At 38.5% G+C, this 14,278-nt stretch overlaps 1 protein-coding gene across 6 annotated transcripts in view; it reads left to right on the top strand.

Moving 5' to 3' along the window:
• Window positions 1–14,278, top strand: part of LOC105397923 (pseudouridylate synthase RPUSD2) — a 333,895-nt gene that overhangs the window by 312,982 nt on the left and 6,635 nt on the right. For 5 of the 6 annotated variants that reach the window (XM_048627334.1, XM_048627349.1, XM_048627371.1 and 2 more), the window contains 8 exons: window positions 369–456; window positions 2,695–2,917; window positions 4,481–4,568; window positions 9,198–9,306; window positions 11,022–11,133; window positions 11,598–11,797; window positions 12,053–12,250; window positions 13,845–13,943. In XM_048627334.1, coding sequence (XP_048483291.1) covers window positions 369–456; window positions 2,695–2,917; window positions 4,481–4,568; window positions 9,198–9,306; window positions 11,022–11,133; window positions 11,598–11,797; window positions 12,053–12,250; window positions 13,845–13,943 — 1,117 coding nt within the window. Of the gene's footprint in view, window positions 1–368; window positions 457–2,694; window positions 2,918–4,480; window positions 4,569–8,093; window positions 8,182–9,197; window positions 9,307–11,021; window positions 11,134–11,597; window positions 11,798–12,052; window positions 12,251–13,844; window positions 13,944–14,278 lie in introns of all 6 variants that reach the window. The other variant, XM_048627342.1, reaches the window with a different exon arrangement.

Here is a 14,278-nt window from a genome sequence, read left to right as displayed (position 1 = left end):
AAAATTCGTCATGCTAATTCCATTTTTCAGAACCCACCGCCTAATTGACATACGAGTACTTATATTGTCGTCTGTTCTGTTTATGAAAGTTTTCTTATTTTTTCATGGACCTCCCTCACTCTAGATTGAGTTAACGGCATTTTAACGCTCCCGCGCCTGAAAACATTATCAATCCACGTCTGCAATCAACCGCCACGCCGCCGCCGGGGGCATAAAATGTTGCTTTTACGACTCCGTATCTTTTTATAACTTGCGTTTGTTGAGCCACGTAGCCAAGATTCCTTGATCTGTTACAGGTAAAACAGTTGACGTAACTACATAAATAAATTATGAATCTGCGTGTTTATGCTTTCATTCCATTGTTTCAGGCAAAATTAGAGACAAAAGCTCTGAAGGCGAAAAGGCCGGGCTTCACAGATGACCGGTACAACGAAACGTCATACTACATTGAAAATGGTATGTACCTACTCCCATTTACAGTTGTAACATTTTATAGGTAGGTTTCACAGGTACATAGACATACTGATGAAAAATATGATAAACACGTTTTTTTATAGCTTTTAAAACAGTCTCTTCCCAACGGTTTATAATGATTATTATCTACTCAACTAATAACTAAAAAAATATAGTAACTTAAGAATCTCAGCCCCCGTATTATTAAATTCGAGACTGCTGCATCTAAAGCGGCGTCCCCACTACGCGACTACGGCAGCGGAGTCGCGCAATATAATTACTTCCGTTTCTACCTCAGATTAACAATATACGAACGAGATGAAGTGTCAGTGCAAAAGAAACGTCTCGACAATTAACTCCCCTCTTCCACCACTGAGCTCTTATTTTGAATTAGTTCGGTTTTGTTACTTTATTCATTGGTCCAATGGTTGTCATTAGGCTGAACTTAAAACGGTTTGACAGCAAACAAAATGCGGACATTTGCTTTGTTTTTGCTCGTGACACACCATCTAGCTTGTATATCGTTAGTCTAAGGCGTCTACATAATGAAATGGAAGGCGCCTTTCGACAATCTGTTACTCCAATTTGCCTGGCCGCTGTCTAATTCGGCTAATGTATAGCACATTAAAAGAATTAAGTACCGCCCCGCGTTTTCACCTTATTTGAAAGTGCTTAGTCACAATAGCCCGGGAAATGTACAAAGAGGGTATTCTTTCACAATACGCTCGACGCGAAGTGTTTTGATTTATTTTATTGCTGCTTAGGTATTGCCAATTGGGTTCTTTTTAACTGACTTCGAAAAAAGCAATTCGTCTGCATGAATGTTTTTTTTTAAGTATGTTCACCGATTACTCCGCCATTTATAGACCGATTTTGAAAATTCTTTTCTGTTTGGGTATTTTTGTTTGATATAGCGACTGCTAACGTACAACCACGGACATATAAGCGATTAACAATCCTTAAGCACCGTCGCTCGCCTGTCTAACATCTGTCAGATCCATACAAGTTACGTCAGATTTGACAAGCAAGCGACTTTGCTTAAAGATTGTCCTGAATGCGATGTAGCATATTATATATGCCGAGAGTTTTTTTTATGCCATGTATCATCACATCAAACAATATTGGTTCAGCTGTTTTTAAAAGTTACGCGATCAATTATCGTTTTTAGATTCTTAACTGTGCAGTTAGTTAGTTCCTATGGAAATCGCATTCTAATGCGAATGCATACTAATTCCCGCCCATGCATAATAAAGACCGTTTCCCATAACTGAAGTTCATGAAACTTAAGCTACTAATACACTAGGCACATTCCCGAAGGCCGGCAATACGGCGGAGTGCACATTACATTAGCCTAGTCATCGTGCCGCAATGCCGGTGCTATTGAATCTATGTAAACTAACCTTTATCCATAAATTTGTCTATTCAATTTGGGTGTAGGCTAGGTATTTTATTGAAGGTTCTTTTAGGTTTTTTATTATAAATTTAACCATATTTGAAATGTTTATTGGTAGAATTCAATATAATTATTAAATAAAAAAATTCAAATGCTACTTATAGTATATATACGAAAACTAAATATCGTATTTTTACGATAGAAGAGATAAAATCATTTAGTCTGAATGACTACGCACAGCCGAAACTAATGAACGTATCGCCCTGAAAACTGCAGGGATTGTTCTTTGTATGATATGTAGGCAGAGGCACCATACTTATATATAAAAAAATGTTAGGAATGAGAGTACTTCCTTCATGGGATGGAAAACATTCTAAGGCGAAGCGAAGCTCGCGGCACGGCAGCTAGTTCTCAATAGAATCCTAATCCCAATAGATTTTCACTTAAAGTGTTTCAATTTAAGACTTTCTGGGATTAGACGCTTAACTATTTCCTCCTCTCGATTTTCATTACGTTAGTAGTTCCTAGACGGATTTTAGCTTTAAACTACGAGTAAAAATAATAGAGTTTATTATTATTAAGTAAATGTGGTAAAAACAGACTAGTGCGACTGATTGGCTGCATAAACCTAAACTTTTCTCCAAGTTTACAGAAAGACTGAATGCATCAAATGAAATTGCTTGTTGGTTAACTTAAAACAAATCACTACTTTCTACGCAACCATGTAAATCTCCGTATGTTTTCTTTCATTCACATAATATTTAACATTATTAACCTTTCTATTTAATACCTAAAACGACGTCTCCTAGTTCCTCTCCCCACCACTAACACTGCCACTCATTCCGCAGGCCTCAGAAAGGTGTACCCCTACTACTTTACGTTCACAACCTTCACTAAAGGCCGGTGGGTCGGTGAAAAGATCCTTGACGTGTTCGCCCGGGAATTTCGCGCGCACCCGGCCGCGGAGTACGAGCGCTGCATCCGGGCCGGCACCCTGACGGTCAACTACGACCGGGTCGACCCGGACTACCGGCTCAAGCACAACGATCTGCTCGCGAACGTCGTGCACAGGTATGTTGAAGCGTGCGCTCGCGCGAGTGTGGGTCGACGGTAATTGGTATTGTTGACGCGCGTTCGTTTTCTATAGTTCCAAAGAATGGTTGTGGTTTAGGATTAGTGGAATAGGATGCGCTACAACAATATGGGTTATCGTCCGTCGTTCATGTTTAATCGTATTAAATAGTCTAGTCATACTGAACTTACTTAAAAATTATATTATACCTATTTCAAAATTATTTAGTACTACAACAACTGTAAAGGAGTACTTTATTAATGCTTTAATTACCACATTATTTTCTAAATTACACTCACATTCCTTATAAAAGAGCACTTAGGTACACTATACATTATATTAATATAAAAAACAATTGTAAAATAACTTACAAAAAAAAAATACAATCAATTTTTAATTCAAACTCTCTTCATCTACACAATTACTACTACGATTTTACTGTATGTAGATTTGAAAAAATATAATTCAGGAATTAACTTCATCATCTCTTTCTTATCAATATCTATAGGTAACCAACTTATTCCGATCATACTACGATGTAGTGTGACTAATAAAATTGGTCGAAGCTCGATCAACTCAAGATAAACAATGTAAATATTAAAATACTTAAATAATGTATTCCCTATTATCGTGTTAGTTCTACACTTTGCCTGTTCTCATCAACTTATTAGTTCACTTCAATACCTAATAGCAGTTGCGAACAAAAACCAAGACATTTGCATCTGTAATTCGCTAAAATTTATCAAGTATTACATCGGCATTAATACTTCCATTTATTATTACATATAAATCTGAACAGAACACAGAAACTAATTTCAACAAACGAAGGATACTATCTACAGGTTTTAATTAAGTATATTTAACACAAGAATTCCTTCTGGTTCAGATTTGTCTTTGTCAAAGTATAGAACTAGTTTTACACGAGATAACTCTTGTATTGTCTATGGATCTACTAAACTCCGCGCCCACCATCTTATCAGGAGCTCCGGTCTTGCAGCGAGCTGCTAACTTCGTCTTGTTCAATTTTCCGGCTTGCCTCCCGTCGCTCCCAGACATTTCCCTTTAAACCACCACTAAACCCAGTTTTAAAACTGTCGGGAAAACCACAATTACCGTGTGTTAGTCATTACGCTGAAGTGATGGCAACGATCCAATAGCTATCGGAAGAGTGCGCGATCAAACAGTTTTACATCACAACCGTTTGATGAAGACGGGATACGTGCACTTTGAAAACCAATAAAGAAGTTCAAACATTTGTAATGGTTGAAAGCTTTTTGATTGGAGCACACAAATTGGGGCTCTTGAATCGAACCGCACGGCTTCCCAATATGTACCTGACAACCTGACCTTGCCTCAGAGTGACCTATCTAGCTTACGAAAAACGAAGTTTCATGACACTGCCACGACTCTACATAGTCTACATATCTCGTGTTACTATGTTCCTATGTTGTATAAAAGTATTCACTCTTGTTCGTTCGATTTTCGTCAAGCTAGAGTACACTCAAACAAAAGACGGGCAAGCAAAATTGTGTCCCCGTGGCCTGACTGAGATATCGTTGCAGGCACGAAGTACCTGTCACGAGCCAACAGATCACGCTCGTCCACATAGACGAAGACATTGTGGTCGTCAACAAACCGGCATCCATCCCCGTAAGTGGCAATGAGACAGCCATGTTATATGAACGCTTGCATGCCGTCCGCCATCTTGAATGCTTCTGTCATATTCTGCATGTCCTGTTAATGGCATACTCTGTCATCCTTGTGTATGCCTTATAGTACGGTAAGCTTCATAAGTAGCCTAACACCTTTACGCCTGGCCAAACTAACAAATTGTCAATATTTGAAGAAATAAAGCAAGCAGAAGAGTTTGAGATGCAAAAGTGTAAAATCTATACTTATGAAGCTACTGTATTTCTATTTGCTGCTTAATGGTATTTTTTGCAGCATATGAAAATATTTACAGGCTGTTGCAAAAGAAAAAAAAATCTTATTAATTTACTCCCTTACGGCTTAATATACCCTTTTGAACACCCTGTAATATGTTTTCTCACCCACTCCCACTCCAATCTGCAATTTCATAATAAACTTCTCTCACCAGCTTTCATCCCCTACTTTCTTCTTTATTATATTTAACTGTATAAGTAGTATAATGTAAAAGTAGGTAATTGAATAAATGAATTATTTATTTAATAACAAAAGTATCCCTTAGTAACTAACCTAGAAACAAAGAAGACATCCTTAAAAATGTATATCTATAGGTTAGGTACATTTTGCATAACTATAGGTATAGTTTTATTCTTTATTTGTACACCATTATATCAAATAGGTATACCTACATAGCTACGTAAGTGAAACACTGTAAGCTTTTCTACTGAATTAAGGCAAATGCTTATATTCATAGCCTACTTTTTGTCAGAATACATACATTTGAATGCCGGAAGCCCGAAATATCTACTGTCCGCGCGACGCTTTGTCTCCTCCAATCCGCAGTGATATCAGCATTTTGCATAAAACGCCTTAACAGAATGTAAATGCGAATGGGACGACTTAATCGTGTAACTTGCGAATTAATGGACGGAGTTGTGGAAATTATGCTTTATAAAGTCTTTTGCATTTCATGACTGCTGAATAGAGGATGTTTTTGAAAGTGGCAGCGCGGAGATACGCTTTGAAACACGCTCGCTGAAGCTGAGCCAGTGTGGGCTGGTGTTTTTAACGGAGCGCCCTTTATCTTGCCTGTTTCTTTGTACATAAGCAGCTAAGAACTGACCAACTTTGCTTCTGCTTTGAAAAATAGGGCTATGTAAGCGCAAAAAATACATAAAACTGCCTCCGCCCCAATCAACAGAAGCACAGACCCTTGCTTAAAAAGTTCGCAACAAAATGACGAAGCCTTTCCCGAAGCTTTCCCGACAACAACTTAGCGACGGCAATATGTGCTTTTTGCAACAATCCCATATCCGAAATTTGGGACGAAAAGGAAAACCGAATATCCGGCCGGTCACTAAGAGCCAGTGCTCTTCAAACTACCCTCGTTACATAAAAGCCGACGGTAAAAAACATTCCGAGCGTGTGATGGAGCACGCCTAATATTGCGAGCTACTCCACTTTCATATCAAGCTATAACTGGAATAAGATTGTATCGTCCGCTACACATACACATGCCGTCACGTCAGTAAAACCCCCTATTACTCGAAGCTTAAACGTGAGCGGTTCTGAAACGAGTAACGTCTCCCTGAGGCCGCCTGTACCGCCGGCAGATCGGTATCTTTATTTTGCATATAAATTATGCCCCGTCTTCCGATCTTGAGGGAAACTAGTTCCATTATTTCCAATTTACCTGTAAAAGAAGACAACGTTTCTTGAAATCTAGATGCGCCGCGCGCTATCGAATGTTATGCGCTTTGAAAGAATTTTGATTTGAGATTTTATTGAAATTTTGTTTACCCACTGCCTTCAACCGGCTTGTCCTATTGTTTGTTTAAATTACCATTTTGTAATCAAATCTTGCACAATATACCAGTATTGCAGAATAGCCCTATAAAATTAATTTTCTCATGTTAGAATGAACGTTTTATTAAAAGGCATTTCGTTTAAAATGAAAAACAGTAAAACCGCGGCTAACGGAAAGTCCACAAGCCACTCGCGCCCTCTCGCTCGCTCCCATCACTTTGGACATAAATTAATATGAGAAGGTCGCCAAATTCATATTTTTACAAGGGATCTCGAGACTCTGTGTAAATGAGATAGCCGCGAGTTCTCAGTTTTATGTACGGAGGGAAATTAAAAGCTTTCAGTAACTCGTTTTTCAGCTAAGAGCTTTTCTAATAAAAAAGCAATATGTGCCTTAAAACCTTTACCACGGCGCTTTTTTAATTTATATTCTGTGCACTTATGAAGCCCACCTAATTCAACACTTTGTTATTAATTTTGTAGAATGTTTTTCGTAACTTTTATGAGTTATGCGTGACATGAAAAATGCTTGTTAGGCTATAATTCAGTTCTCTTTTAATTTTTCCATTAATGTTAGATGAAACATTGTTTGCAAATAAACTTTAGGGGGTAGACAGAGGTTACGCACACACACACACAACTTAGTATACCTACCTAATATAACATACACACGCACACTCATTTAAGGCCGTAACAGTATGCATAAAAACCATTACTTTACCGACTTTAAACATACGCTCCGTCGATTCCAGTGTTTTAAATGGAACTATAGATATTCGCCATGGCAACTCTTACATAAACAAATATATTATTTATAAACTGAACTTGTCAATAACCAAACTAAATGATTGTAACCACCGACAGCAAACTAAGCTATGTTTGTGTACTGAGACCGTGATATTACTGGGACTACTTTGAAAGATGCATACTTATTTAGCCATAATTATGTAATCGGAAAAAATACAAATTCAGCAAAAAAATATGAGTACATTATGGTCTATCTGACATAGATTACTTGAACTTTCAGTGTAGTCACACGCATAATATAGGACGCGGGTTCGTTAGTGCACAAACACACATCCCGCCAAAAAACGGCGCGGCCACAGATTAATTAATACATAGAGTACCAGGATCTCTGCGCCACAGAGTATCCTCTCCTCTAACGAGACTCCTGTACATAAAATACAAGCAGTGGACCCACTGTATTGCGCTACGCTCTTGTATCTTGTTTTCTTCCTGTGATGTTGCAAGTTTTCTTTCCAAATTCGTCGACATTGCACTAATTAGTACTCTAACGCATTAGTCTTTGGTTTACGTTGTATATTAGTTCTAGCCTATCGATTGAACTCTAATGACAATAAAAATAACATGTTAAAAGTTAGTGAACATAATAAGCACTTTGGTTCAAATTGTTTTCGATAACTTGGTAAAAATTAGAAATCCCAATTATATCAATGGTTCCCTCACATCTGCAGTTATTCATTTTATCAATATCAATTCGATTGCAAACATGTCTACCTACACATACAATATTAGCTATATTTGATTCCTTTTCCTAATACTGAAACCTAATACTGTAATCTCACTTAAAACTGGCCCTCGATTTACGAGAAACCTCACAAACGCAAATGTGACGGGACCATAGAGAGTGGAGACGCGAGCTTGCACCGTCACAGTGTTTTTGCGTCCGGTTTTGACAATTTGTTCTCCATGGTGGGCCAGGCATGAGACGCCGGTGCTCGCCAGCCAAATGAGCATCATTCACATCGACGACGAGCTCCTAGTGATAGACAAGCCTTGCTCACTGCCGGTGAGTCCTGAATGCTGTGCCATTGCGACGGTGTGCCCTTTACACCCCCCCCAAAAGTCCACACACAGACAGACTTGTCCCCCGATCCCGCCCTTTCATTGCCGAAAAACGTTCAAACTCCCGCGGCCCAAGGGAGCGTTATGAATCCGCCGAAAGTTCACTCTGTTACGCATTACGCTCACGAATGTCTTGCGAAGTTCGTGATCGGAGCCGGCGGATCTGCGCTGAACTTGCAGAGGAAAACTCCGCGTCGGAAACCCACTCGCAACTGGGCCCAAGTTCCGTCTAGTCTTAAACATTGCGAGTTTTCAAGTAGCGTGTACCGCCATTGTTACATACTACGAGCTGACGCGTTCATACTGCATGTACTCATCGTTTTGTGTTTGTATCTGTTGCTTGTTTCGCTGCAGTTTTCACTAACACTTCTGGGCGACTCCAATAAGAGCTTCTTGTAGGCGACACAATATAACACGCCTTCCATTAATGTTCAATGTTACTTACGTTACGTGTGTTTCTGTACAAGCCGTGTCCCTTTGATATCCGAGCTGCAAAATGTCAAGCTTTTGATGTTCAAAAATCTGTTAACATAGCGTCTTTTATTATTAGCATCTCTGATGTCAATCGGATTTATGGATGCCAAATAAATTCAAGATAAACCAGATGTAGCTTGATTTTTAAATAAGTTTCTTGCATGTTTACCTTAACTATTCATTTCGACGTTTGTGAAACTGCGCTGTCATAATTATTGTACTGTACTATAAGTAAATGTATATTTTATTTCATAAAGTTAGCTGTATCTGAGATGGATGTTAATATTCTCGTTTCAAGAAAGTAATCCATTTAGCAAATTTCTGCTTCTTAAATATTCTTAATATCTTTACGGATCCTTTCCAGGATTTTATACTTAGCGTAAACTGCTCGTTTAACTTTTTAATTTAATTCATTCCAACTTGTCGATCTTTTAAATGTCATAGATTAATCATTCGAATAGATATTAACTTTGAAACTCACTCCAGGTTCATCCGTGCGGCAGGTACCGACACAACACGGTCGTTTTCATTCTGGCCAAAGAATATAATTTGAAAAACCTAAGGACCATACACAGGCTCGACAGGCTAACATCAGGTAAGTGCCCCAAATAAATCTGTCTCAATCCAATTATTACAAGCAAGGTCCCGGCGCGGCTTCGATATTCAAAAAGATATAAAAAGATGCCAGATTCGATTACTCGATTATGTTTCACTTGATTTTAAAGGTCGCGGCGAAAGAAATGAAACATTCATGGGAATCAAAAGATGAAAAGGAGCTATTAGATGGATTTTCTTTTCTTTTCCGAACTTTGACATAAAACTTTATGCGGCTAAGCGTTTAAATTATGAAGTTTCAACAAAGGAATATTCTCGCTGCATAGAAAGTCAGTAAAAAATACAGCCGAATGGTGCAGTGAATTATAATGAGTGCAGAAGGTCTTGACTTTGCTTCTCGACCCGAATTGCTATATGCTACGATATTATTTACTCTCGTTTATTTCACTATCTAAAGGTCGCCTCTTACATGGACACATTTAATATGTCCAGTTACGTAGTCAGTTACTAATTTCCTACGTACTTACCCACCAGCCAGGAATAGTTATAGGCCATTCCATTTGACGGTCGAATGGCGTAGTGGTTAGTGGCCCTGACTGCTATGCCGAAGGTCCTGGGTTCGATTCCCGGCTGGGGCAGATATTTGTTTAAAGAGAGATATTTGCACTCGGGTCTTGGGTGTTGATATTTATATTTAATATGTATGTATGTATTTGTGTAGATATATCAACTGTCCGATACCCATAACTCAGGCTCTGCCTAGCTTGGGATCAGATGGCCGTGTGTGAGATGTCCCCACATTATTATTATTATTATTCCTCAACATACCTACAGTTCCCCAAAATTGATAATGCACATAGAAATCTTCGTCATTGTTCGGCAACGGTCGTATTCCCGAGCGTTAGAAAACTATTATGTATTTAGAGTGGTTAAGTGCATTTTATTTATGAAATTTTAGTAGAATTATGAAATTGGTGCTAAAAGAGATAATTGATTTATCAGTAACGAAATTTGATTCGGTAATTCATAATATTCCATAATATTAAAATTTACTTCGAAAATGTTACAGTAGGTACTTTTCAAGTGTCTTACTGAAGCTGATGTAAAGATGGATGAAAGAAGGTTTGAATAACACAAGTTTATATTATAAGGAGAAATGGATTTCAAACACAGGTTTATATAAAAAAATTGAAATCTCAGTTCAAAAGTATTTACAGCATTGATTATTTCACATTAATAAAAATGTTTACATTAAAATCTCAGTTCAAAAGTATTTACAGCGCTGATCATTCACAATAATATTACAATTACAAACTTGGTCTTTTGGGTGTGGCTTTATTGGCAAAGTGAAGTCTAACAATGTGACGCATATTTTATTCATAAATGTGCCTCATAATATGGCATCGTCAAAAATAATTAAAGTTGAAATTAAATTCACATTTGAAAAAAATAACAAGAACGATGTGTAATTGCAGCTCTTTATAATTCCACAAAAGTAATATTGATCTTGACCTTGAGACCCTTGACTGATCGGTGACAGCCACCGACCGCCCAAATTGTTTTCGATTATGTGTCACATGATATTGACTACTATTTCTTTCGAATAAGGATCAAATTGCAAGTGCTTTGTTTAAGGCACTGATTCGGGTGTTTCCGGGAATACGACTGTTTGCGAAGATTTGCATGCGCATTATTAATATGGGAGAACTGTACCTCTACAGAGGTCCTCACCCGTGGTTCCGTGCCTGCTTCCAGGGCTGCTGCTGTTCGGGCGGAGTCCGAAGAAGGCGCGGCAGATGGAGCACCAGATCCGGAACCGGCAGGTGCAGAAGGAGTACGTGTGCCGCGTCGACGGGGAGTTCCCGGAGTATGTTGGATCTTTATGTGTTACTACAAAAATAAAACCTTGTTTAATGTGTATTTATGTCAAATTTTAATACGTTTATAATAAAGCGTTTGACAGCCAATTGATAGCATTTGGCATGTGTCTAAGTTTTGATGCTAAGGCCCTTAAAGTTTTGCTTGATAAATTAAGATTGAGACAATCTTTTCCAGAATGGGGTTTCCCAACTCAGAAGTGGGACCATTATTAAGAGAATTTATTCTTCGATCCTAAATTTTTCCATGTTACTCGTATTGTTGGATTGTCATAAATTACTTATTAGAGTTATTAGCGATTTACCCAGTAGCCTCTGCATCTACTTAGTATGTCAAAGTTCGCAGTGTGCATTGATATAATAATATTATGTTTGATCAATATGGTATAATGAAGAAAAAGTCTTCTGATTCTATATTTACAAAACCTAACATTCCACAAACCCTCCATTCCAGGACGGAAGAGATCGAGTGCCTCGAGCCGATAGAAGTAGTGAGCTACAAGATAGGCGTGTGCAAGGTGTCCCCCAAGGGCAAGGACTGCTCCACCATCTTCAAGCGGCTCGGCTACAACGCCAAGACCAACACAAGTGTGGTTCTGTGCCGGCCCAAGACCGGCCGGATGCACCAGATTAGGGTGCACTTGCAGTTCTTGGGTGAGTGTTTGATTTTCAATTGAATATTTTTTTATAGCGAATTGTGAATATTAGGTGTTAACTGTGGCGTTTCATTTCGCGAAATTTTATTCCCTACTATTATATGCAATCTTTTTTATCCCTATAGGAAAACTTTCGTACGTAGGTTTGTACACATATTTATATCTATACTTGATAGTAAAGTACAGCGTTCAAATCGACACATGTTACCATACTCTTATATCTATATTAACAATCCCAACCCTCACATTCCAGGCTACCCGGTAGTGAACGACCCTCTCTACAACCACCCGGTGTTCGGTCCTCTCCGGGGCAAGGGCGGTGACACCGGCGGCAAGACTGACGAGCAACTGGTCCGAGACCTCATCGCCATACACAACGCTGAGAACTGGCTTGGGGTTGATGCCGGCGATGATGATCTGCTGTTCTCGAAGCCTCCTGGTGATGATAAAGGTGAGGCGATGGAAACAAAGGTTGATCACGGATGTCTTGTCTGATATTTTTAAAGACTTTTTGTTTAGTTTTTCTAATGCAACCATAGAACAACGCGGACTCGGGTGTACCCTCGGGAACCGTCATAGCGATCTTTCTTGATACAAAAAAGTCTGCCAATTTTTGCGGGGGGAAATTTTACCGTTTAGCTTGATTATGTCCCATTTGACATGTCATTATGAGTTTTAATTCCCAGCATTAAGGGTTATGTGAAGTGACATTTAATAATGAACACAAGTGTCGTCATTTTTATTGCCAATGGATGTAACAATTATCGATAAGTGTTATCGATGAATTCAAGAGCATGGGTTGGAAATACTAATTAAAAATTATGAATTAAACGAAGCATTTATTTAGATAACTATGTATTAATTATATATTATACTTACTAACTTTTGTAACTATCATCACGACCCATTTCGTCCCCACTGCTGGGGCACTGGTCTCCCTTCAATGAAGGAAGGGTTTTAGACCTAGTCCACCACGCTGGCCTAGTGCGGGTTGGTGGACCCCAACACAAGCAAGCTTGTGCTGAGAGAGTTGTCGGGTAAGTGGGCAACCCGACTGTCAGATGTTTTCAAGCCGCCCGATGGCCTCTGACTAGGCTTAACAACTGCTGCCGAAGCAGCAACCGGGACCCACGGCTTAACGTGCCGTCCGAAGCACGGAAGAGTCTAGGAAAGAACCACTTAAAATCGGTCACCCATCCAATGGCTGACCGTGCCAGTTGTTGCTTAACCTCAGCTTAAGCCCGCTTGACTACGTTGCAAAATAAAATAAATAGTGAGATCCTTTAACTAGGTATGACCTTTTTGTCGATCAATACATAATATCTACTTACTGGTACATATTGCATTTTTTTGACATTGGTTGCTAGGCAACTGCTAATAACAATAAACCATGACAAAATCTGTGATCAAATCCGGAATCTGGATATTCTATGAATTGAAGGTGTCATTTTAGTATGTAAACAAATAATTTTCTATGAAACGAACGCTTTGCCAACTAGATTGAGTCTAGTGAAAATTGAGACTGCAATTAGTTTTTATAAATCGGTGGGCCTTTCTGGCCTACCACCCCGCCAGAGGGGAACGTCTGCCTATTTCGTCTCCAGACCATTCATACTCAATGAATGCAACAGACAATAATTGTATGCTAAAATAAATTTTCTAAATAAAAGTATTAAAAACAATATTTATTAAAGTAGCATTAAGAATCGCGATGAAGTAACGACAGGGCATAAAGTTTAAATGACAGCGTTAGAATCCAGACGTTTTGTAGTAATGTAAAATTTTAGTAGCCTTCCAGTTTTACAAGTTTTCAATGAATAATAATAAAAATACACAAAAGCGATGGCGCTGTAAAATTCTCATCTCTTAAATTGTTCTCTTGAGTTTATAGTTAAACTTTTAACTTTCATGAGCAGTAAAAATATAACATCTTCCTTGAAATAAAAATCGATTGAATTGATAATTGATTTTGCTCTTTCATATTCTTATGTTTTCAGTGAATTAACGATAATGTCATCTAAATATATTACTTTTTTCAATTCCAGTTGGTGAAGATGACGACACAGGCCCGGCGTCACGGGAGTCTTCGCCGAGACTGGAGTCCCCAGCCCCGGGCATCACACCTGCTAGTGTGGTTATGATGCGTAAGTTTACTGACATTTCTTAATACAATGATTAAGTTGTATTTGGTGGTGATCTTAAGCTTAGTCAAGTTAATAGTAGAGATGCCACGAATATTCGGCAACTATTCGGTATTCGGCCTATTCGGCCAGTTTTTTCAGTATTCGGTATTCGGCCGAATAGTGCGTACTATTCGGGCCGAATACCGAATAGTAAATCATGTAAAAAAAGACTTGTTATTTTAATCAAAATTGTGTATTTATTTCCAAATCACAACATTTTAGTACTTAAAATTAATCAGTAGTAAGTTGTGCTGGATAAAAACGAGCATTTCAGCATTTTTTGGTAGCCCACGATT

The sequence above is a fragment of the Plutella xylostella genome, chromosome 4 (genome assembly GCF_932276165.1).
Source record: "Plutella xylostella chromosome 4, ilPluXylo3.1, whole genome shotgun sequence".
NCBI classification, from domain to species: domain Eukaryota; kingdom Metazoa; phylum Arthropoda; class Insecta; order Lepidoptera; family Plutellidae; genus Plutella; species Plutella xylostella.
The sequence above is the reverse complement of the archived record's forward strand: the minus strand, read 5'-3'. Positions and strand labels throughout refer to the sequence as shown.